The following is a 21293-nucleotide window of genomic DNA, read 5'->3' as shown; positions in this document are numbered from 1 at the left end:
GCAAAGAAAAGTATTTTTGTGACTTTATCGCTATTTAATGTTACAAAGGGGACTATTAGCTAATTTCCCTAACAAATAGTGAAATTAAAAATAAACAATGTTTATTAAGTGCCTGATTTTACTCAAAAAAAAAAAAAAAAAAAAAAAAAAAGAAAAAAAAGTGCCTGATTTTATTTCGGATTATTTCACAGGGTTGAAGAAAATATGACAATTTAATGCTACACCAAAATTCCCTAGTTATTGAATTTTTTGTTCCAACTTCTGAACACAGTCGACACCACAAGGTTTGGAATCGTGAGAGAGAGAGAGAGAGAGAGAGAGAGAGAGAGAGAGAGCTCAACTTTTGTTTGTTCTTCCCCTCCCACCGATCGTCGGCATTTGATTCACCTATCTCCTTTGTCCGCCGGCGAGATCTCCGATCAGGTAATTTGAATTCTGGATTTGTGGTTGAATTATCTGTCGGTAATAATAAGACTGGTGAATTTTGGTTTCTTGATGAGGAAGTATGGGTTTTTTGGTTAGGTTTTTTTACATTAGGTCTATGTAGATACACACTGTGATATTTACCAATTCGATTGATTAAAGAGCTGTGGCAATTGTGTTAGTTTCTCTCTCTATCTTCTAAACTTCCTTTGAGTGCTATTCAGTTATGAAAAGTTCCTTCTTGTAGTCTGTGTACCTATTTGGTTTTAAGATGTTGCAATTTGGGAAATTGATCAGGGACAAAAATTTAGAGCTTCTGATCATCATTCGTTTATACATTACTAATAATCGTTTGAATGTGATGTGTTGTCATTTTTATTGTGATATATACATATTTATATATGTATGGATAAATGCACTTTAATTTATCCTTTGTAATATAGAGCTACTATGGATACCGTAGTCCATTACTGTGAGTTCTTCCTAGGCCAATAGTTGAAACTCCTTTTCCGCTGTTACTTTTGTTTGGTTGCGCTTGTGATCAGAGAAATAAGAACATACGAGCTTTTCATTCGTAGTTTAATTGTTCATTATAATGTATAACTTTATTGTTTTTGTTGCAATGAATTGTGTTGCTGTGCAAATATTTTGTTCGCACTGTTATTTGTTCGATTATTGAGCAAGATATTACTGGATTTGCTGCGTCTTGCTTTCTGTCCACCATTTTACTCATCATATTTGTTGGATTACAGAAGCTTTGACTTTGCTAGGAGAGATCTAACACGACTAGAAATCTTCATGGAGACTGAAAATCCTAAAATTCCAACTTTTCCGTTAAGGCCAGCCGTCACACCCTTTCATGCTCCACAAAGTGCACCACCATTTTTTTCATCTGGTCCGGTGGTTGGACCGGAAGCATCCCCTTTTAGGCCTGCACCTTATGCTTCCTCTCAGTTTCCTTCAGCTCCCTTTGCCTCCGCACCTTTAGTTGGATCAGTGGCACCTCCCTTCAGACCTCGCCCGCCAGGTGGATCTAATGAACCGGTTAGGCCATATGGCCCACCAAGTGCTGGATTCCAAAACCCCACATTTTCTTCAACAGGTCAAGTAGGGTCGGTGCCCGCAGGCCCTCCTCCGACTAGGCCAAATTTCCAGCCTCCGCCACCACAAATGGGGCCATCTTATGCCACTGCCAGGGGTACCTTTGAGCCAGCTTTTCCAGGGTATGCTAATGGACAATCGAACTCTGTAGCTCAAGGAGGCTATGGTCCAACTCCTTTTCTTGCTCAACAACGAGGTTATGCTCCCGGTCCACCACTAACAACTCCATCGAGCCTTTATTCAGGGAGCCCAATGCAGCACCATGGCATTGCACCTCCTACTGCAAATTCACAGGGCTTGGCAGAAGATTTCAGTTCACTCTCTCTTGGATCTGCACCGGGATCATTTGATGCTGGCCTTGATGCTGCAAGTTTACCAAGGCCGTTGGATGGTGATGCGGAACCAAAGTCTTCTCCGGAGATGTACACGATGAACTGCAGTTCAAGATTTTTACGACTGACGACAAATGGCATCCCAAATTCTCAATCCTTGTCATCAAGGTGGCACTTGCCTCTTGGGGCAGTTGTTTGCCCTCTGGCGGAATCTCCTGCTGAGGTTAGTCTCCATTGCTCGTAAGATGCTATATAGCTATATAGATCTTCCGCTCTTGTTGACCCTAATTGTGTCTTGATTTTCTTTCAGGAGAAAGTACCAATAGTTAATTTTTCTACCACAGGTATCGTTCGCTGTAAAAAGTGTCGCACTTATGTGAATCCGTTTGTGACCTTTACGGATAATGGAAGAAATTGGAGATGCAATATGTGTTCATTACTCAATGATGGTAATTCATTTTCGAACTTTAACTGATATTATATGTTAATTATTTATTTCTCTGTTTTGAATATTTTGACTTTACATTGTTGCATTGAATGGTATAGGCCCTTTGTCGGTAGTCTCGTATTCGTTTTTATGCTTTTTGGTCATACCATTACAGTTAGATGTTACTTTTTCCAAATTACATGGACTAAGTGTTATCCTCATTACAAATAGAAAAGGATATATAGAAAGGAAATGGTAATCAAGTATTTTGGCTCTAATCCTCGGTTTGGTGCTTTCTAAGTTTTTCTTTTTCTCTTCTGTAAATGGAGTTATAGAGAGTTCTCTTGTCTCGATGGCTTTCACATTGGTTCCTACTTGTAATAAGAACTCTCTGGTCTTCCTTTCAGTAAGGCCTAAGGGTCATCAACGAGAAAGGGCAGATCTCTAACTGCCTCTTGCAAGTGAAAGCTACCAAATAAGACCTCATTATACTTGCAATTTTCTTTTTCTTTTATTATTATTTTTTTAATGGGGTCTCCATTCTCATAAGGTGGTCTACTGCCAAGTGACACAATTTACATAGAAACCGTAGTACATATCATCTGCATCATTAAACCCATATTTTTTTGCATGGCTGTCAATTTATGCATTTTGATATTTTCAGGTGAAATTAAACCCATCATTTGCTATTCACTTTTAGTCTGCAAAGGTGCATGGACTGGACTGACTTATCTTAAATTTCTTATATCCAGTTTCAGGTGAATATTTTGCACCGGTGGATGCTAGTGGAAGAAGAGTTGATTTGGATCAACGGCCTGAGCTTTTGAAGGGTAATGTTGAGTTCATTGCTCCAGCTGAATACATGGTCCGCCCTCCAATGCCTCCACTATATTTTTTTCTCATCGACGTCTCAATTTGTGCTGTTAAAAGCGGAATGCTTGAGGTAAAATATCTTATCAAAATTAATATTGTAGTTAGAAGGTGATTGTCCATTTTGTTATTCTGATGCATGAACTAAAATGCTGGTTGCTCAAAACTTGCTGTTTTTAATGCACAATTGTCGAATGTTTGGAACAAAATGGGATTTGAAATGCAGGGTATTGTTAATTCATAGAAATCCTTTCAGAATAGCTTGTTTCTGAAGGTATTTGTTTGTTGTTGGGAAAGCACAGTATAACTGCTTTGAAACTATTTATTCATCTTTTTATACCCTACCAGGCACTATCAGAAAAAAATCAGAACTATTTCCAGATCCAGTTCCCTGCAAACAGTAAATGGGTTATAAAATACTTGTTTCTATTCTGATATGATCAACAGCAAGTACCATAATTCGTAGCACCAGCTTCGGGGCTCTTTTTGTGCTAGTTTCTCATGAATTTCTTATGTTTTTTGCCACTATTTTTTCAATGTTTTCCTTTAGCCATAGCTGCTGTGTAGTTGTTGCTTTCAGCTAAATTGCATAATATCTAGAAGCAGATAGTATATGTGATGACTTCTTATATAAATTTTGCCAGTAAATTTGTTTTTCTGTTTGTAATTGTTCAGAAAACTTATTATCTTGAGTTTTCTTTATGAGCTGATTGGGATGGACGTTTATTTCTATCTCTATCTGAAACAATCAAGAAATTTTAAATATAGCGAGTTAATTTGTCAGCTTCTATCTTATGTACTTGCTGAATCAATGCTTAAACACATGATATTTTGCAGGTTATGGCGCAAACTATCAAGTCTTGTTTGGACAGCTTGCCTGGTTCTACTCGAACACAGATTGGCTTCATAACTTATGATAGCACAATACATTTCTATAACATGAAGGCAAGAGGCACTATGGAAGTTTTATTTTAATTGCATTTATAATCTACTTTATTTGAGTTGCTAAACATCTAGTGTCTTTTTCTTGCATCAGTCATCTTTAATGCAGCCACAGATGATGGTTGTGTCAGATCTGGATGATGTATTTGTTCCATTGCCCGATGATCTTCTGGTCAACTTATCGGAATCTAGAAATGTGGTGGAGGCATTCCTTGATAGTTTACCCTCCATGTTCCAGGACAACATGAATGTGGAATCGGCATTTGGGCCTGCTCTTAAAGCTGCATTTACTGTTATGGTGTGTGTTTGATTCTTTTGTTATGCTTCTTTTAACTCTGACCGTTCTCTTTAGATTTGTGTTACTGTAACTGCCTTTATCATCTTGGTCATATTTGGCTGTAATTTTAGGTACCTTGACTCGTGTTGTTGCACTGGGAATCTGGTTTCCTTTTAGCCTGGCACTAATTTTCTTTCTTTCTACTATCAGAGTCCACTTGGCGGTAAATTGTTAGTTTTCCAAAATACCCTGCCATCATTTGGTGTTGGCCGATTGAGGCTGCGTGGAGATGACACTCGAGTTTATGGGACAGATAAAGAACATACATTACGAGTACCTGAAGATCCATTCTACAAACAGATGGCTGCTGATTTATCCAAGAATCAGATAGCTGTAAATATATATGCTTTCAGTGACAAGTACACAGATATTGCATCACTGGGTATATTCTTGCTTGCTTCAATTTTGTGTTTAGAATAATCAGAATGGGAAGTATGAACAGTGCCAATGATGTCTCATTTAAATTATTTGATATGCATCAGTTCCTATAATTTCTGGATTTCATATATGTGACGAATTCCGTAAAATCAGTTGAGTTACTATCCCATTTATGCGTTGACATCTGATTGAGTTAGAAGTTTTTAAGGTACCTTTCTAGTTTTGCTGTTCAATGGGTAGGTGAATAAACACATTAAGGAGATATAGATTCTGGGGATTAGAAGCTAGAGGAAGAAAGAAACTAGAATTGCAAAGGAAGGCTAACTGTAGTTCTTCTCTTGGGACTTGATACTCCCTATCCTATGCCTTAGATAATAATGATCGAACCAAAGCATAGAGAAGTCTTCATTTTTGCTTTCTCTAAATTTAAATCTAGAAAACATTTGGATGCACTGGAAATCATCAAGTTTGGCTTATGCTGATTTCTATAAAACATGTTTAATTACGATCTGACTAATAGTTTGTATTAAAAAAATTAGGAAAGTTGCATTGATTTGCTACCCATGTGATTAAAATATATGCATTTCTTGACTCCTGTTTGAGGTTCTTCACTTTTCTAAGTTGGCGAAACACACTATTATACAGTAATGGAACTTGATAATCAATTGTTATCTAATAATTATGGTTTTTGTATTGCTTTATAGGAACACTGGCAAAATATACTGGTGGCCAAGTGTATTATTATCCAAGTTTCCAGTCAAGCATTCACGGGGATAAATTGAGACATGAGTTGACCAGAGATCTTACTAGAGAGACTGCATGGGAATCAGTACTGCGAATAAGATGTTCAAAAGGTAAATTCATGCAGGTAGCAAGAATGATAATTCAATAGTTAAGCAGAAAATGCTATGCTATCTGGACAAAGACGCGACAGTATGAAGATCCATTCTGAATCTTTCCGTCATTTTTGGTCTAGTTCTGAGAAGCTTATGTATTTTCCATTTTGTTTTGGTCTTTTGTAGGACTGCGCTTCACATCTTATCATGGAAATTTTATGCTAAGATCTACAGACTTGCTAGCACTTCCTGCTCTTGACTGTGATAAAGCATATGGAGCACAGTTTTGTCTTGATGAGACGCTATTAACCACACAGATCGTGTATTTCCAAGTTGCATTGTTGTATCCTTGTCTCTTTTAATCAGACTTTCATCTTGTTAAGGTTTTCTTTATTCTTGTACTCTGTTTAAGGTTCTGCCCCCACTTTTTCTTTTTATGTACTTTTTATGTCATTGAGGATAGAGAATAAAAAATACCTTAACGAATGCGAAGATATACATCATCTTCTGGAGAAAGACGAATCAGAGTACATACTGCAGCAGCTCCTGTTGTTGCAGATCTAGGAGAGATGTATCGCCTGGCTGACAATGGGGCAATTGTTTCTCTGCTTTCCAGATTAGGTTGCGCTTTCTATTCTTATATCTTAAAAACCACCCCTCTTCAACTAAGGCAAAAAATAAAATGAGAAGATAGAAGAATCTATTCTTTTTACTTGATTTTAACAGACTAGTGTTTGACACAAACTGATCTGCAGCGATTGAAAGATCATTGTCTTACAAGTTGGAAGATGCTCGAAATGCAGTTCAACTTATGATTATCAAAGCCCTCAGAGAATACAGAAATCTTTACACTGTTCAGCATCGGTTGACCGGAAGGATGGTTTACCCTGAGTCACTGAAATTCTTGCCCTTGTATGGATTAGCAATTTGTAAATCAAAGCCTCTCCGTGGTGGATATGGTGATGCGCTGCTTGATGAACGCTGTGCTGCTGGCTGTACCATGATGACTTTACCTGTGAAAAAAATGTTGAAACTTCTCTATCCGGACCTGGTTCGTGTGGACGAGTCTCTTGTAAAAGTAAGTATCTCGTGATTTCCATATTATTCTCAGATGGCTCGTGATTTTGTTCTGAAGCAAATCTTTCCAATTCTCAGATATCTCCTCAAACTGACGAGTCTGACAAAAAGAGGATCCCACTTACTGTAGAGAGCTTAGATACCAGAGGTCTTTATATCTTTGATGATGGTTTTCGGCTTGTTTTGTGGTTTGGTGGCTCTATTTCACCTGATATTGGTAGAAATTTGCTCGGTGAAGACTTTACTAGTGACTACTCAAAGGTGGGCTTCTTTTACTTCTCGTTTTGATATTTTCTTTTGCATCAAATTTTCACTTTGGTTTGCAGCTCCAATATCTGGTTACTGATTCTAAATCGGTTGTATCATCCAAATGGAGGTAAACCTACGTGTTTCAAGTAGGCACTTAGACACGCATGCTTGTTTGAACAGGCTAAATGCTTGGGAAATTGGTTAGATGGTTGTACTTACTGCAGCAAAACAGTTGGTTTCGAAGTTGGGATCCTGTTTTTATCATGGGATTACTGCAGCAAAACAGTTGCTTAGCTGATTCATGGGGATTATGTATCATAGTTGTTTTACTTACAACTCAGTAATTATGGAACAGTTTAATTATGCATCAATAATATGGTGTTTAGGGTAGGTTTTAATTCATGAATTGGTTACTAAATGGTTTCTCTGTGTTTTGCCGAATCCAGGTTAGCCTTTCTCTGCGAGACAACGAAATGTCAAGAAAGCTAATGAAGATAATTAATAAATTTAGGGAGAGCGATTCATCGTATTTTCAATTATGTCATCTCGTGAGGCAAGGTGAACAACCAAGAGAAAGTTTCTTCCTCCTCACAAATCTAGTGGATGACAAGAACAGTGGTGCATATAGTTATGCTGACTGGATTTCGCAACTATACCGACAAGTTCAACAAAATGCATAATCTTCAGGTACTCATCTTGTCGGATTTGAATTTTGTCATGTTAGCTACATGCCGAAAGATTTTTTCTCCTCCCATTTGGTTTTATGGAAGGGTCGTAATAAATGAATATCTTCTCTTTCAACATCTTTGTCTCTCATTTGGTGCATGCTGGATAAATCGGGCCACATGTTTTATGTAACTGTTGATCGGACAAGTTACAGTCTTTTGTGTTTCCCTTTAATTTTAATTTTACCGTATTAATAGTTTGATATCATGATTTTGAAGTTAGTTCAAGTTTCCGATTTCTTATGAGAATCTCTTTGTTTACGATACAGCTATAGTTTGCCTAGTCTTGTGAATCACAATTACAAATACGGAGATTATTATCTACCTAGCCTTGTTTTAGACTAGACATGTAACATCTATGACTGGATGCTTAACATTTCGTCGTATGACCTTTTTTATTGCTGAAAATACGAATAAGTTTCTTCTCTTATGAATTATCCATTTTTTGTAGGTAAATAATATTCTAATATATTATGCGAGCAAGGTGTTAGGTTCCAGTCAAAATCCATATTGCCAAGTTCATAACGTAAGGAGCGTGACTCTTCATGTGTTTACGTTGCAGAATTTCCAGATAATATGCTGTCTTTCTCCTGTTAAAAATGCTCGGTTTGGTGATTCACTGGATCACGAGTTAAAGGGGATTGAGAGATACGGCTTTTAAACGATTTCTTTATACATATTACTAATTGGGATAAAAAGTGACATAATATCTAATTTATGAGTAGTTCTTTTTGGTTTGAACTTCGATTTTTGGTTATAGCTTGTCATAATATTTGTTCGTGAATTTTAATCTCATTCTTCTTTTCTTAAGAGTTAATACTCATGATATGGATTCTTATTTGGGGCTGTATATATTTTAGATGTGGACCGGTAATTTCTCGACTCAACTTTAGCTGTTACTGGAGTGTTTCCTGTGCTAGGCCTCGTTTGGTTGGGTAGATTAACCATTATTAACTAAACAATTGGACTTTATTTTGATATTTTGTCTCCCTAATAACTTGCCGGGTCTGACCTGCAAATATTATGGTGTTATGGCTTATCTTGCCTTTTATGGTAATTTTTTGTTGGGCATCCCGGGGTCTGATAAAATAATTGGGTTTTCATTCAATTATTTAATTTTTTCTTGGGTAATCTTATCTTGCCAACCAAATGAGGCCTTAGACATCAAAAAATTCAGAGAAAAACGATAGAATTGTAAAAAGATAAATTCGTTTGAGCAGCATGGATTAACCTTTTGAAGTATATACAAAAGCTCCAAACAGGTCTAAACAGACATACCAAGAAACCTACAACATTTGTAGTTTGATCCACACACAAATTAATATCAAGAATTAATGGTAAAAAGAACCAATGCTAATATATATAATATCATAGTCGATTAAGATACACAAAGGAAACTCGATAAAAACCAAACGAACCTACACATAAAAGATAAGTTATCTCGCGTCGTGACACCATCAATAGGTGAAGCTGCCATATGATCTGATCTTCCCTTCTGTGTGCATGAAAGAGAAGTTAAGATCATGCTGGCAGCTTTATCTACTAACGGTGCACGGTTGCTCCATCCATGCATTATAAATATATTTTGAATGTATACTTTTCTGTTCGATTACTATGGTGTGGCGGTGGAAGGTGAACGTGGCCGGCAGAAATGATGGTGGTTAAAGTAGTGAAAACTTGGAAGGAAAATTGATGAATATATATGTAGATGTTTATGGTGAGAAGTGAGGAGGTTTTCGATTCTAATATTGAGTTCTGTTTGGTAGATATAAAATATATTATGGTATTAATTAATAGATTAATACTGCTTTATGAGGCAGCAGGGAAATGTGTACATAAACAAGTTGGATATTGTCACGCGGAAGAGCCACCACCATTCGAAGGCACGACGTGTGCGACTTCCTAAATTTGACTCGTGTTTCCTTTATTATGAACCGGGAACTAAAATTAGGTATAAGTCTCTAATATAGTGCTTCATGTTGGAAATGCATAAGCTGGATTCAAAGTATTGAATGTGGAAGCATACATGAACGTGTCTCTTGGTTTAGTTTTCAATGATTATGGTTCATTTATTGTGCTAGATACATGAAGGAAAATCCTATCTATGTAGGAGTTCATTTGTAGTGTGTCAAAACTAAAAGAAGAAATCTAGAGAGGAAAAAAAGAGTGCTTTTCAGTAACGTCTCTTCATATCTGTGTTGATTGAGTGAGAATATAATTATAATTATTGGTAAACCGTTGCCTCGACACAAAGATCAAATCGGAGAGAGTGGAAGAACTTCCCTTGCACTTTACCTCCATCCTGGATCGCCGGGTACCCTCTCTCGTTTATGTAACTTGACCCCCTAAAAATGTTCCAAAATATGAACTGCCATAATCTACCGGTGATTGTAACTGCTATAATACTTGTGTGTCAGCCAACCTTCAAAGGAAAGAGGTCGAAAACTTGCTTAGCTTTTTTCCTCTGTCTTAATCAACTGTGTCCTGGCTCTGTCACTCTTTTTCCGCGGTAAATATGTGAGAAGTAATCAATATCTCGACATAAGTCAAGAGGCAGATATTGTGCCACTCCATCTTGTCGTATGAAATTGACGTGCAACTTGGCTCTCGAGACTCATTCACAGAATTCCAACAAGTTATCCCATTTCTCTAACGCCCACAAAAACGGAGTTGATGCTCTCACATCCATAGCATGAGTAGTTAAAGCAAGTGAATGATTTGAATTTTGAGTTTTTTGATGTTATCTCCACCCAATGGTGATTTCAAAAATTTGTTATAGGGTGAACTTAAATTTTCAGAGGAAGCGACCCTGGAATTTATTTTAAGATTCTTTGTTTTTTTTTTTGCATAAACTATGACATTATTAGAAAACAGAAAGAAGAAAAAGAAAATACAAATTTTAGAATTTTTTTTCATTAATTTAAGTTTTTGGTGGCTTAATCAAAATATATGTATAATATGATGATTTTTTTTTATAATTGAGGGGGGCTTTGACTGTCAACAGTACCCTATCCATATGGTAGACCCGTCAATGTCTCCACCACTCCTCTCAATTTTGATTTATTCATCTACAATTTAATTACTCTAGATTGTTAAATCGATCCAACAAAGTGAATTAGAGCCACATTTTAATAGTAATAACGATCACGACCACAAGTGGAACTTTTCCATTTTAAATGCCTGCAAAAGAGAACTATGATCGTTGAAGCATACAAATGAAAATTTTCCTTGGTCGACAAGATGTTTGCAAAGTGATTGACCAAAATATGTTGAATCAAAGAATTTAACTTCGTTATGCCAAGCCGAAATTAAGGCATTCAAAGAAGACAAGTTGAAAAATCAAACAAAGATCGCTGCCCGTCATCCAACTCAGCATAGATTATAGTAATTTTGAGAAAAATTCTCATGCTACTATATTCGAAGTAAGCATTAGGCATTTTTAGCAATACTTGCAATACGACTCCAATCACTTCGTGGATTGTTCGAGTCTTTGGGCACGATAAACTCCTAAGAAATTTCTAACTACGCGGTCTCAAAAGTGGTTTTGATCGTTAGTCAATTTGAGAGACAGTGGCGAAGCCATAATTTTATATGGGGTATACACATGAGGGTGTTGTAACGGATTTCTAGTTACTACTAAGGATAATTGACCAAATATTATGGGCTAGCAAAATTTTTGGTTGACAAGATCTAAAGTGACTCAACCATGCAAACAAAACCGAAGTTTGCATTAAAATATCACTGACCAATTGAAATATTATTAATGACTCTTCCTCTACAATTAATTTTTAAGGTTGTTACTACAAGAGGAAAACAATTAGATTAATATTATTTACCAGAAACAAACGAAGAAATTAAAACAAAAGAAAAATGATCGTGCGATTGTTTATTTCTAAAGAAAAGCTAGCTAGAGGAGGAAGAGGAGGAGGAGGAGAAGGGAATACATAAATCACTAAATAGGTAAAAACTAAAGAGAAACTAATGATACTTATTATTAAATAACAAGAATGTTAACATAATTCCGATGTCGTCCAGCGGTTAGGATATCTGGCTTTCACCCAGGGGACCCGGGTTCGATTCCCGGCATCGGAACTTTTTTAATTTTATATTTTAGTATATTTTTTAGATAACCTAAATAATTTGATATTTAAATTTGTAAAGCTGTGATAATCTTCCTCCACTCTGAAAGGAGTTTTTGTTGGGTCAACAATATTTAATTAGATTTCAATAGCTTAATCATTCGTATGTCACGTTCGGTTTCAGTTTCGGTGTCACGAAAATAATTAAGAATATTTGTTTCGTCATGACAATTATCTTACGTTTTTTTTTTTTTGTTCTTTCAAATTTTCTTTTGCAGATATATCAAACAAAGGACAAGGAAAAATCTCTTGGCTATATGCATACTTTATTTTTATTAATTATATGGTCCTGCATGCAATTTCCTTTCTTTTCCATTTTCCTCCCAACACATCGCAATTCGGACGACTTGTTAATAATCGAACAACCGAGATATTAAAATCTAGAATATGAGTTTATTGGCATATTGAAACAGATAAAGTTTTTGGCCCATAGCAGTTTTGTTTGGTTGTTCAACTCATTTGCCGTATATATATATGAGATGATCGATGGTTGTCGTTATTCCGCAATTGGCTGTCATTTTCTCCTATATAACTGATATACGACGGCTTCAATCAATTTATTGATGATTATAAATTTATCTATATCCTCATTTTATTTCCTCCCCCTCTCTCCATTTATCAATTGATACCTCTAAATTTTTTCAACTCAACTTCCGAGGAAATTTGAAGCAATTTTAATATTATTGCATGCACTTCCGATCCGCCCTGTAAGTAGCGGTTAAATCAAGTGAGTACAGTAGATCGATAATCTGCATATATAATGATTTTACTTTCTAGTAATTGTTTTTCAATGAAGAGTGTGATATATATCTAGGGCTACTCTTGTTTACGTAATCTTTTTTACGTTTCGTATCAAGTACACGGTGATTTGTTTGCATAACATTTCAAGATTTGGGCAAAAACCGTTGTATTGTACGTTGAAGAATCTTTTATAATATACTCACTGCCACTGTCAGTACTCGCTGTTTTCGTAGAGAAAAATAAAAACATATATTTTGTATATTATTATAACGGAATTTAATTTGTTCACGATTCATTACCATTCATCACGATTTAATGATGTCGTCATGTCTACACGGTACTAATTGCATACAAATAAAAATTCGTAGTGAATTTCTTGTGTACGTGTATATATGTATGTATTTCTCTTTCAAACTTGAGATACGTCTTGGATTTCATACTTGAATAAGTTTCGTTTTTAAAAGAAATTTAGATGGATATCATTTTCAGCTTGTGAATTCAATATATTAATTTGCTTTATTCGTTAGGCACGTCTGAGATCGAGTCGCTAAAGTAGCTATGCGAATATTCAAGCAGTCCCTTTTGTTTGTTTTGCCTGTGGTGCCAAAATTGTTGATATACATATAGTATCGCGTGAATTTGGTCCCGACGACTCGTTCGAGATCGATATTTTATTCGTTGCCGTGTTGACACTCAAAGTTATTTGTTTTGGAAAAGAGCCTTCCTTGCATGGAGATTTGCATTTTATTACAAGAGGGGGGAAAAGAGAAAAGCACATGGATGAATGAAAGCTTGGTAATAATGGGTTTGGAAGAAAGAAGAAAAGAAGAAAGAATATGTGGTAGGCCTCTTGTTTGTTTGAGATGAGATTCCCCTCTTGAAATATGTCACATGCATCTCTTTAGAGAGAGAGAGAGAGAGAGAGAGAGAGAGAGAGAGAGAGAGAGAGAGGAATATAATGTTTTTTAGTTTGTCTGGTTGTGAGAGTTGTTACATGTTGGTGGAGAATGGGTTACTTTTATGTTACATCCCGGTGAAGGTTAAATTTAGTGGCGGAGCCAGGAATTTGAGACAAGCTGGGCTTAGTATTTACGGGAGTTCGGGGACAACGTTCCCGATTTTTTGTTTTTTTGATTCATTCACATAAAATAGTACAAAATAACTACAAATTTATAAACTAAAACTAATATAGCATAATGTTTTTGGTGGATAGGCTAAATTAAATTACTTGGGTGGGTTAAATTAAACTATTTGGGCGTATTAGTTATATATAAGTATAATATATAGTATACGCCAAAGGGTGGCTCCGCCTGGGTGAACTTTTATCGTTGATCTGCCCACACTAATATGTGTATATGAATGATAAAGATCTGTCCAGTATATTTCACCAGATGTAGCATAGTATAGACAGTGGAGTGGAGGACCCCATGCCACATCTCTTTCAACAGTGCAAATAGTATGTATTCTATATATATTCTACCTTAATCTGCAGCTTTCAACTCTTACACTACTTTCTAAAAGCAAAGGGATATACCATAAAACACAGCCTATTATATTATATTGTTTATCCTTTGAATTTTCCTTTTTCTTGTGTTGGACCATGCATGCATGCTTAATTCTCATCTTTCTTGATGAATATACCTCTTAAAAGCTATAAGCTATAGTGGGATTTGTTCATGCTAACAACTTTACTTAATTCTCATCCTTTTTTTTTTTTTTTTTTTTTTTTTTCTCTCAACTATGGGATTGTGATTTGTGAATATACCCTTTTAAAGCTCATTTGCTTAATTCTTTGCTTGGACCATGCTTTGCTAGGGAAGTTGACTATTACTTTGTATACACATTACTGCATATGTTTCTAAATAACTGTTGTTTAAGGTTTCGACTCATTAAAAAATCTAATAAATATGTATAGATTTCAGTGAAAATATTTACTCTCCTCATTTTAAATTAATTGTTGCTTTAGAGAATTTTTGTTTTGTTTCAACAATCTGTTATTGTAGAATTACGCATCTACTACTTTTTCCTCAATTTTGACCTCATGTTCTATAGTAATGGGTCTAAATTACCTTGTAATTACTTAGTGTTTCAAAATAAATGTCATATATAGTAATGGGTCTAAAGTTAGTGTGCATATATAAAGAAAATTAATAAAAATACGTGCATTTTGGTAAGTATGACTAAAATACCTTTCCGTTAATTATCTCTTAAGTAATTAAGAGAGATAATGGCAAAATGTAATTAATGCATCATATTAATTCTAAGATGACAGATAATATGATATTTTCCTCGCAGTTAGTTTGAAAGAAAATGAGTAATTATCTTTTTTTTTTTTTATTAGTTTTTCCTTTACTTTTGAGGATTAATGTTTGATATAACTTATGAGTGACAAGGGTAAACATGAAAAATAATAGTCCCTCCGTTCCAATTTAAATGACGTTTTGAATTGGTTTCACACATATTAAGAAAATCAATCAATGTGCGTAGATTATAAGTAAAAAAAATATAGAAAATCACTAAAATATCTTTGATATTAATTATTTTATAATTAATTAATTAGGAGTGTATAAAGAATAAAATTGAAAATAATGCAATTAATATTTATTGAAAATCTAAAATAATTTAGAAAAAAAAAACTCTCTAAAAAGATAAATAATACGAGACAGATGAAATAACTAATACAATTATCATGGAAATGTAATTAATTGTTTGAGATGTGTGTGTGTGTGTGTTTTGGAGGGGGCTAACTAAACATGGGAAGTGCACGGAATTTGAGAAAAGAGTCTCTACGAAAAGGATGCTAATCCCAAGATTTTAAGATAATCACCGTTGACATTTTTCTTTTTTTTTGTTTTTCAAATTTTCTACTCTTTTCTTCTTTATGGGGGGTTGTTTGTATTTGTACCACTAAATTCCGGACCACCACCAACAAAACCCTTGCACAGAAACACATACAAAGAGCATCAACCCTTACACACTTTTGTACTCACGCTTACACCATCTTTTCATTTAAACCCTTTATTATTATTATTTTTTTTTCAAATGAAGAAATACACGATCAACTGTATAGGTGCATTGAGTAAAACTACATTCTCATATACAAAACGTGATATACCTAAAGGGTAGAAATTGAATAGATTAAATTCAAATTAGTATTTTTGAATTTTTCTTTTTGCAATTTTCTTTGTTAGTTAAAAAATGATTCCAATACAAAAAAGTTTTTTTTTTTTTTTTTTTTTTGCAATTTTCTAATTCCAATTAAGAAAAAAGACAGAAAAAATAGAGAAGAATCGAAATTCGAAATTTCAAAAATTTAAATGATAAAACTTGGCTAAAATTGATTTTTTTTTTTATCTTGAAGAGAAATAGAATTTTCGGAAATGAAAATCGAATCGAGAATTGGAATGTCATATTTATTGCAATGTTGATAAAAAAAAATTAAAATCGGGAATCTTAATTATTTTTAAATTCGGAATAAAAAAGTATTGTTCCAAATTTGAAAATGTTGGAATTGAAAATCGTATATTTTGTTCCAATTCAGCCGGTAGCGTATATACCCAAAAACCTCATCAGCTGATATTTTTTTTCACAATATTCTGTTTAATAGGAATTATTGCCATGTTCGGGTTCGGGTTCGGGTCGGATTTGAAGGAACAAATTACAAACCAGTTTTACATGAGCAAAGAATTTTATCATGATTACAATTTGCAGGTTATTATACTATGAACTTGCGCTGCCCATAAAGTCTTTACATATGACATCAATGTAGATTGGTCATATAGAGTAAAGTGTTCCATTTTTGTGTGACATAAATAATTTGGTATAAAATAACCAAACAATGTAAAGAAACCAAAAGATAGTTTAAATTAAAGCATCAATTATTCCAAATTTATCAATATGTTTCGGCTATTTAGCACGGAAAATTCAACTTCTTAACGTTTTCGGCCGTGTTTCGGACACGTTTCGTTTCGGACATTCGAGGACATCTGCCGGACATAGTATATGCCATTTTGCAATTTCTAAAAAGTCATAAACATGTCTGAATAATAAATTTTCAAATATTTTTATTGCTTCCCTTCTTATTTACACAATTTAATGATCAATTGTTAATTGATAGTTGATAGTAAAATTTATTTTAAATATGTTTATATGAAAAAAATATAAAAGAAATTTATATATAAATAAAAACTTATGTGTATATAGCATATTTATAATTATATCCCTACAATTTTAATATTTACAGGTTTCTCTCGAACTCCCGTATCCTCATTTCTGGGATATGCCGTTTCCCCATGTCCGTATCCGTGCTACATAGCATTTCGGGGTTATATTGATAAATGTTTTTTTTGAATGATTGATAAATGTATTTAATATAATCGACTTTTTTGGATGTAAAATTATAAGCACACGCTATATGCATATTCATAATATATTTTACACATTGATTGTGGATTAATGATATTTAAACAGTACATGAATTTAAAAAAAACATTAGAAATTAAAAATGAAATTCCGATTTGTCTGAACAAAAAAAAAAAAAAAAGAAAACATTAATAAAACGGTCTCCGGAAAAAAAAAAAAAAAAATGATTAAGCAAGTCTAAATTAATTAACAGTCTCTGTAATGGTGTGCGGTTCTACAGCAATTGCCCCAATCATCGGAGCAACTTTCACCATATCCAAACCCTTCATACTTCAGCATCCCAGAATCATCGCCACCGTACGGAACACCAAACTCCACACCGCCGCCGGCACTCCCTCCGCCGCCGCCACATCCTCCAGCGAGCCCCAGAAAATCCCTGGTGAAGCGGTCATCACTCTTCTGCCACGTGGCATTATTCCCCTGCATGTCCAAGGGGGCCATGGCGGCGGACCCCACGTGACCCATGGACCCCATCGCCGCCGCCTTCTGGAGGAGCGCCGTGGCCGAGAGGGCCGCCGGAGGGGCGGGGGTGATGCTGACGTGGATGGGCTGAGTCGTCATCATCATCCGGAGGCTCCTTTCTTGGTAGACCGGCGGTGGCGGCGGCGAAGAGGGTGGGAAGTGGAGGGGTTCTTGCTTGATGTGTACGCGGTTCAGTAGATCATGCGAAGTCGGGCTAGGGTTTTCGTACGGGTTCGGGAAGTGGCGGTTGTGCGACGACGAGAAGTGGACGAAAGACGGCGGCTGTGGTGGTGGCGACGGCGGCGGCGGTAGAGAATTTTGCGGGTTGATGAAATGGAAACTGGGCTGGTGGTGGCGGCTGCCGACGGTGGAGTTTGCGGCTGCGGAGAGCCGGGCGCTTTCTTCGGCTAATGCATCACAAAATGCCCTATGTGTGATGAAGCTATCCTTCCTGTACCATTTAATTAGTGTATTATTATTATTAATTTTTCATAATTACTATTTCATTAAATTTAATTCGAAAAAAAAAAAAAAATTAAATTAAATGGAATATTAACCGGCGGTTCATAGAGGGAGAGAGATGACAAATGTAAAATGTTTTTGCATGCAAAAATGAGGTAAGACAAACCACTCATAGCTGGCTAAAAAGTTTTACAGGAATCTTTTTCCCAATGACCAAAGCTTTTTTGTTTCTTTTTCCTTTTCACTTTCCTTCCCTTTTTTTTCTTTTTTTTAATAAAATAAACCAACACGCAACCATATATGTGTACTGGGATAAATCACATCAGAAGTATAAAACATGCAAGTTCTGGGCGGAACCAGTCAACCACATATGTATATTGGATAGACCACACCAGAATTATAAATTACACAAGTTCCGGGCAATTGACTCCTTATAACTCTACCAACTAAACCATCATTACGGACAGTAACAACGGTACAATTATTTTTTAACGAGAGAGAGAGAAAGAGTGTTAATTGTATGAATGATGAGCAAGTCACAAAATCTTATGCTACACTGTACCGTACTTTTTGGTGCAGAGGCTACGAAAACAACCCTACCTTGTTACATGATGACGTTCTTTGCAGATTTATTAGAATTTTACAGTCCGGTCGCAAAATAATGACACAACCCTTATTGCCATATATATATATATATATATATATATATATATATATATATATATATATATATATATATATATATTCTCAAGTAGCCATGATTACACAAGTACTATTAATTTCATCTGTAAATCCATCATTGTTTTGTGCAGGACTACATCTTTTATCCCATAACAAGTTCAAGTATACAACCAAACAAACCCTCGTGCAAACGCTTCCTCCACTTTAATTATTTTTTTCAAAAACAATTCTTTTAACAAAAAAATTAATTCTTTTAAAAAAAATAATCGAGACGAAGAATTGAAAGAAAGAAAGAATAAATGTTACCTAGCGAAAAGGGTACCGCAGTCGCATTTGTACTCTCGGGTACCGCAGGTCTTTGAGTGGGCTTTCCAATCGGACCGGACGGCGTAGATCTTATCGCACTTTTCGCACTTCCATTTCTTCTCGCCGTGTTTGCGGCAGTAGTGTTTTTTGATGCCGGTGAGATCGCCCAAAGCCCTAGACGGGTGGTGGTGCACGCAAGTCGGCTCGGGGCAAACATACGCTCTCTTCCGGTTCTCGTTGCCATTTCTCTGCTTGAGCTTCCACGGTAGGTTGTGGCCTCTCCTGTGGAGCTGCAGGTTTTGATCCCTCTGGAAACCCTTGTTGCAGATCTCGCACACGAATCTGTTCGTCGCTAAAAGGCTCGTCGGCGATAGAGCAATCACTTCTGCATCAGGGTCTGGATCCATCCTCATATGTATATATATAAAAACAAATTATTCGGAATTCAATAAAATAAAATAAAATAAAATGAGATATAAGGATATGATGAAGAAAGACCTGGATTTCCGGGGAGGTTACGCTTCTTCTTGGGGAGAACCGGTGGGGGCGGGGGCGGCTGGTCGGAAACTGAGGGGGGTTTGTGGAGGAACATGTGGTTGAAGGCGGGGAAAGAGTCGTCGGAGATTGAATTGGAGAGAACTGCAGGAAACATGATGGGAGAGAAATAAAAAAGCAGAAACAACAAAAAAAAAAAGAAATCCTAGCTAGTGAGTGTTTGTTGGGTGTAACAAACCCTTCATAAAAGCCCTTAAAAAAGAAGGGAACAGGTGTATGAAAACCAGACAGAAAAATGAGCTGAATATAAATCCTACCTGTTGGATACAACTAAGCACTCATCCCATTCCATTACATGTGTCACTCACTACTCATCTATATATTTCAAAATGTATTTTTCAAAAAAAAAAATACATTACTTTTTTTTCCTTTTTAATTTTGAAATTTAAATTGTGCTTACTATATATCAAGAATCTGGAGGAGAGGAAAATATGTGTGAAGGAGCTAGTGATGAAGGGTAATAGTGTGTCTTAAATAATGTAATGTAATTAATAATTACCATCGAATATTGCTTCTCTGAACATGTCTGCAAATAACAGTAGCTAGGCCAATCCAAATTTGATCAATTATAAATAAATTAAAACCCCAGATAGAAAATGGCACCAAACACCAGGAAACAACGTTTGTTATAAGAATTCTGAGAGAGAGAGAGAGAGAGAGAGAGAGAGAGAGAGAGAGAGAGAGAGAGAGAGAGAGAGAGAGAGAGAGAGAGAGATATTTGATCTCTTTCAATTCATTACATAATGTTTTTAGTTGATTGGTTGAAGTAAATAAGTGAAAAGCAAGAATGCATGAAAAATATATACTTACAAAATACAGTCATTAGTACTTTTTGTGTCCATGTACTTTTGTTGCTGTTACAAAACACCCAAATCCTAAAAAGGGGCATTCATTTGGATGTAATGATTTAATTTATTAAAAGTAGGGACTCTTAAACCAAGAATTATATTGTAAAATCTATCTTAAAAATAAATAAATAAATGAATAAAACTTTAAATATATATAGATATGTATGCATGGTGGTAAAGACTAAAGGGTTAAAGTAACAAAGTGGAAGAGATGATGATCATCATGAAGCTGTTATTTATGCCCATTTTTTTTTGCTGTTAGGCCCACACACACCTCTATATATATATTTTATAAAGCATTATTCAATTATATCATAGGATTATTGACTATATATAATCAGCCTAGCTATACACATGCATGCAGAGTATTACATCATCAATTAGAGACAAAAAGCACACATTACTTCCTCTTTAATTAGAATAATTAGATATGTCATGATTTCTTTTCTTGTTTACTTCTAAAGTTTGTCATTATTAATTTGTTCCCATCAAGTATTGGGAGGAGAGATAATATGATGATTTGGCTAAGGTTAGCAAAGTTTCTTGCTTTGGATGACATTTTGTCCTTTATTTATTCAAAGTCAACTATGTCCACATTTGAGTATTTCTTCTGAAAATTGGCTCAACACTCCTTCCTTATTTTGGTATTTATACAAGTTGAAAATTAATTTTGTTAGATTAAATAGTGTCCCTTGACTAACAAAATTTATATAAGTTAAATTTAATTATTTATATATCTACATAAATGCCCTCGAGTAATATTTATTTGAAAATTATTTATGTAAAACTAATGGAACAAATTCAACATATCACTCTTTATCTCTCCCCTCTCACATCTCTCTCTCTCTGCAAATTATAAATTCAACAATATAATGCAAATTATAATTTTGAACAACATAATGCAAATTTCAATTATTCAATTTTGTTATTTCAAATTCAGTTTTGATATTTTACATTCGTTTTCGATATTAAAATTGTAA

The 21293-nt window shown here is 35.1% G+C and overlaps 2 protein-coding genes and 1 non-coding gene across 5 annotated transcripts; 2 read left to right on the top strand and 1 right to left on the bottom strand.

The window, feature by feature from the left end:
• Positions 1–70: 70 nt before the first annotated feature.
• Positions 71–8537, top strand: LOC105954051 (protein transport protein SEC24 A-like). 2 transcript variants are annotated; one of them, XM_088814068.1, is made up of 14 exons: positions 71–423; positions 1176–2079; positions 2167–2305; positions 3036–3226; positions 3991–4098; positions 4190–4393; positions 4583–4814; positions 5515–5664; positions 5833–5989; positions 6140–6267; positions 6402–6724; positions 6802–6984; positions 7419–7659; positions 8260–8537. In XM_088814068.1, the coding sequence occupies exons 2-13, from the start codon at positions 1222–1224 to the stop codon at positions 7650–7652; spliced, it is 2907 nt and encodes a 968-aa protein (XP_088670194.1). In that variant the 5' UTR covers positions 71–423; positions 1176–1221; the 3' UTR covers positions 7653–7659; positions 8260–8537. The 2 variants fall into 2 exon arrangements, with proteins under 2 accessions (XP_088670194.1, XP_088670193.1); XM_088814067.1 differs by having other exon boundaries at positions 8149–8537.
• Positions 8538–11717: 3180 nt separating this feature from the next.
• TRNAE-UUC (transfer RNA glutamic acid (anticodon UUC)) lies at positions 11718–11789 on the top strand. The gene has a single exon. It is a non-coding gene; the product is annotated as a tRNA-Glu (tRNA).
• Positions 11790–17075: 5286 nt separating this feature from the next.
• On the bottom strand, positions 17076–20099 carry LOC105954052 (protein indeterminate-domain 12). 2 transcript variants are annotated; one of them, XM_088814029.1, is made up of 4 exons: positions 19965–20099; positions 19409–19549; positions 18911–19307; positions 17076–17912 (listed from the first exon to the last, which is right to left on the bottom strand). In XM_088814029.1, exons 1-4 carry the CDS (start codon positions 19987–19989, stop codon positions 17186–17188), a joined length of 1290 nt encoding a protein of 429 aa, XP_088670155.1. In that variant the 5' UTR covers positions 19990–20099; the 3' UTR covers positions 17076–17185. The 2 variants fall into 2 exon arrangements, with proteins under 2 accessions (XP_088670155.1, XP_088670156.1); XM_088814030.1 differs by lacking the exon at positions 19965–20099 and adding an exon at positions 19723–19840.
• Between the last annotated feature and the right edge of the window lie 1194 nt (positions 20100–21293).

The sequence above is a fragment of the Erythranthe guttata genome, chromosome 14 (assembly GCF_056151865.1).
Source record: "Erythranthe guttata isolate IM_541 chromosome 14, IM_541, whole genome shotgun sequence".
Taxonomy (NCBI): Eukaryota; Viridiplantae; Streptophyta; class Magnoliopsida; order Lamiales; family Phrymaceae; genus Erythranthe; species Erythranthe guttata.
This window is presented reverse-complemented; position numbering and strand designations above follow the sequence as displayed.

Excerpts from the sequence above, each read along its gene's own strand:
- LOC105954051 (XM_088814068.1), top strand. The coding sequence starts at position 1,222 with ATGGAGACTGAAAATCCTAAAATTCCAACTTTTCCGTTAAGGCCAGCC. Across the intron at positions 2,080-2,166 it reads TGGCGGAATCTCCTGCTGAG|GAGAAAGTACCAATAGTTAA; the intron begins GTTAGTCTCCAT and ends ATTTTCTTTCAG. Across the intron at positions 5,990-6,139 it reads TATTTCCAAGTTGCATTGTT|ATATACATCATCTTCTGGAG; the intron begins GTATCCTTGTCT and ends ACGAATGCGAAG.
- LOC105954052 (XM_088814029.1), bottom strand. The coding sequence starts at position 19,989 with ATGTTCAGAGAAGCAATATTCGATG. Across the intron at positions 19,550-19,964 it reads CAGAGAAGCAATATTCGATG|TTCTCTCCAATTCAATCTCC; the intron begins GTAATTATTAAT and ends TGTTTCCTGCAG. Across the intron at positions 17,913-18,910 it reads TGCGGTACCCTTTTCGCTAG|GAAGGATAGCTTCATCACAC; the intron begins GTAACATTTATT and ends TAAATGGTACAG.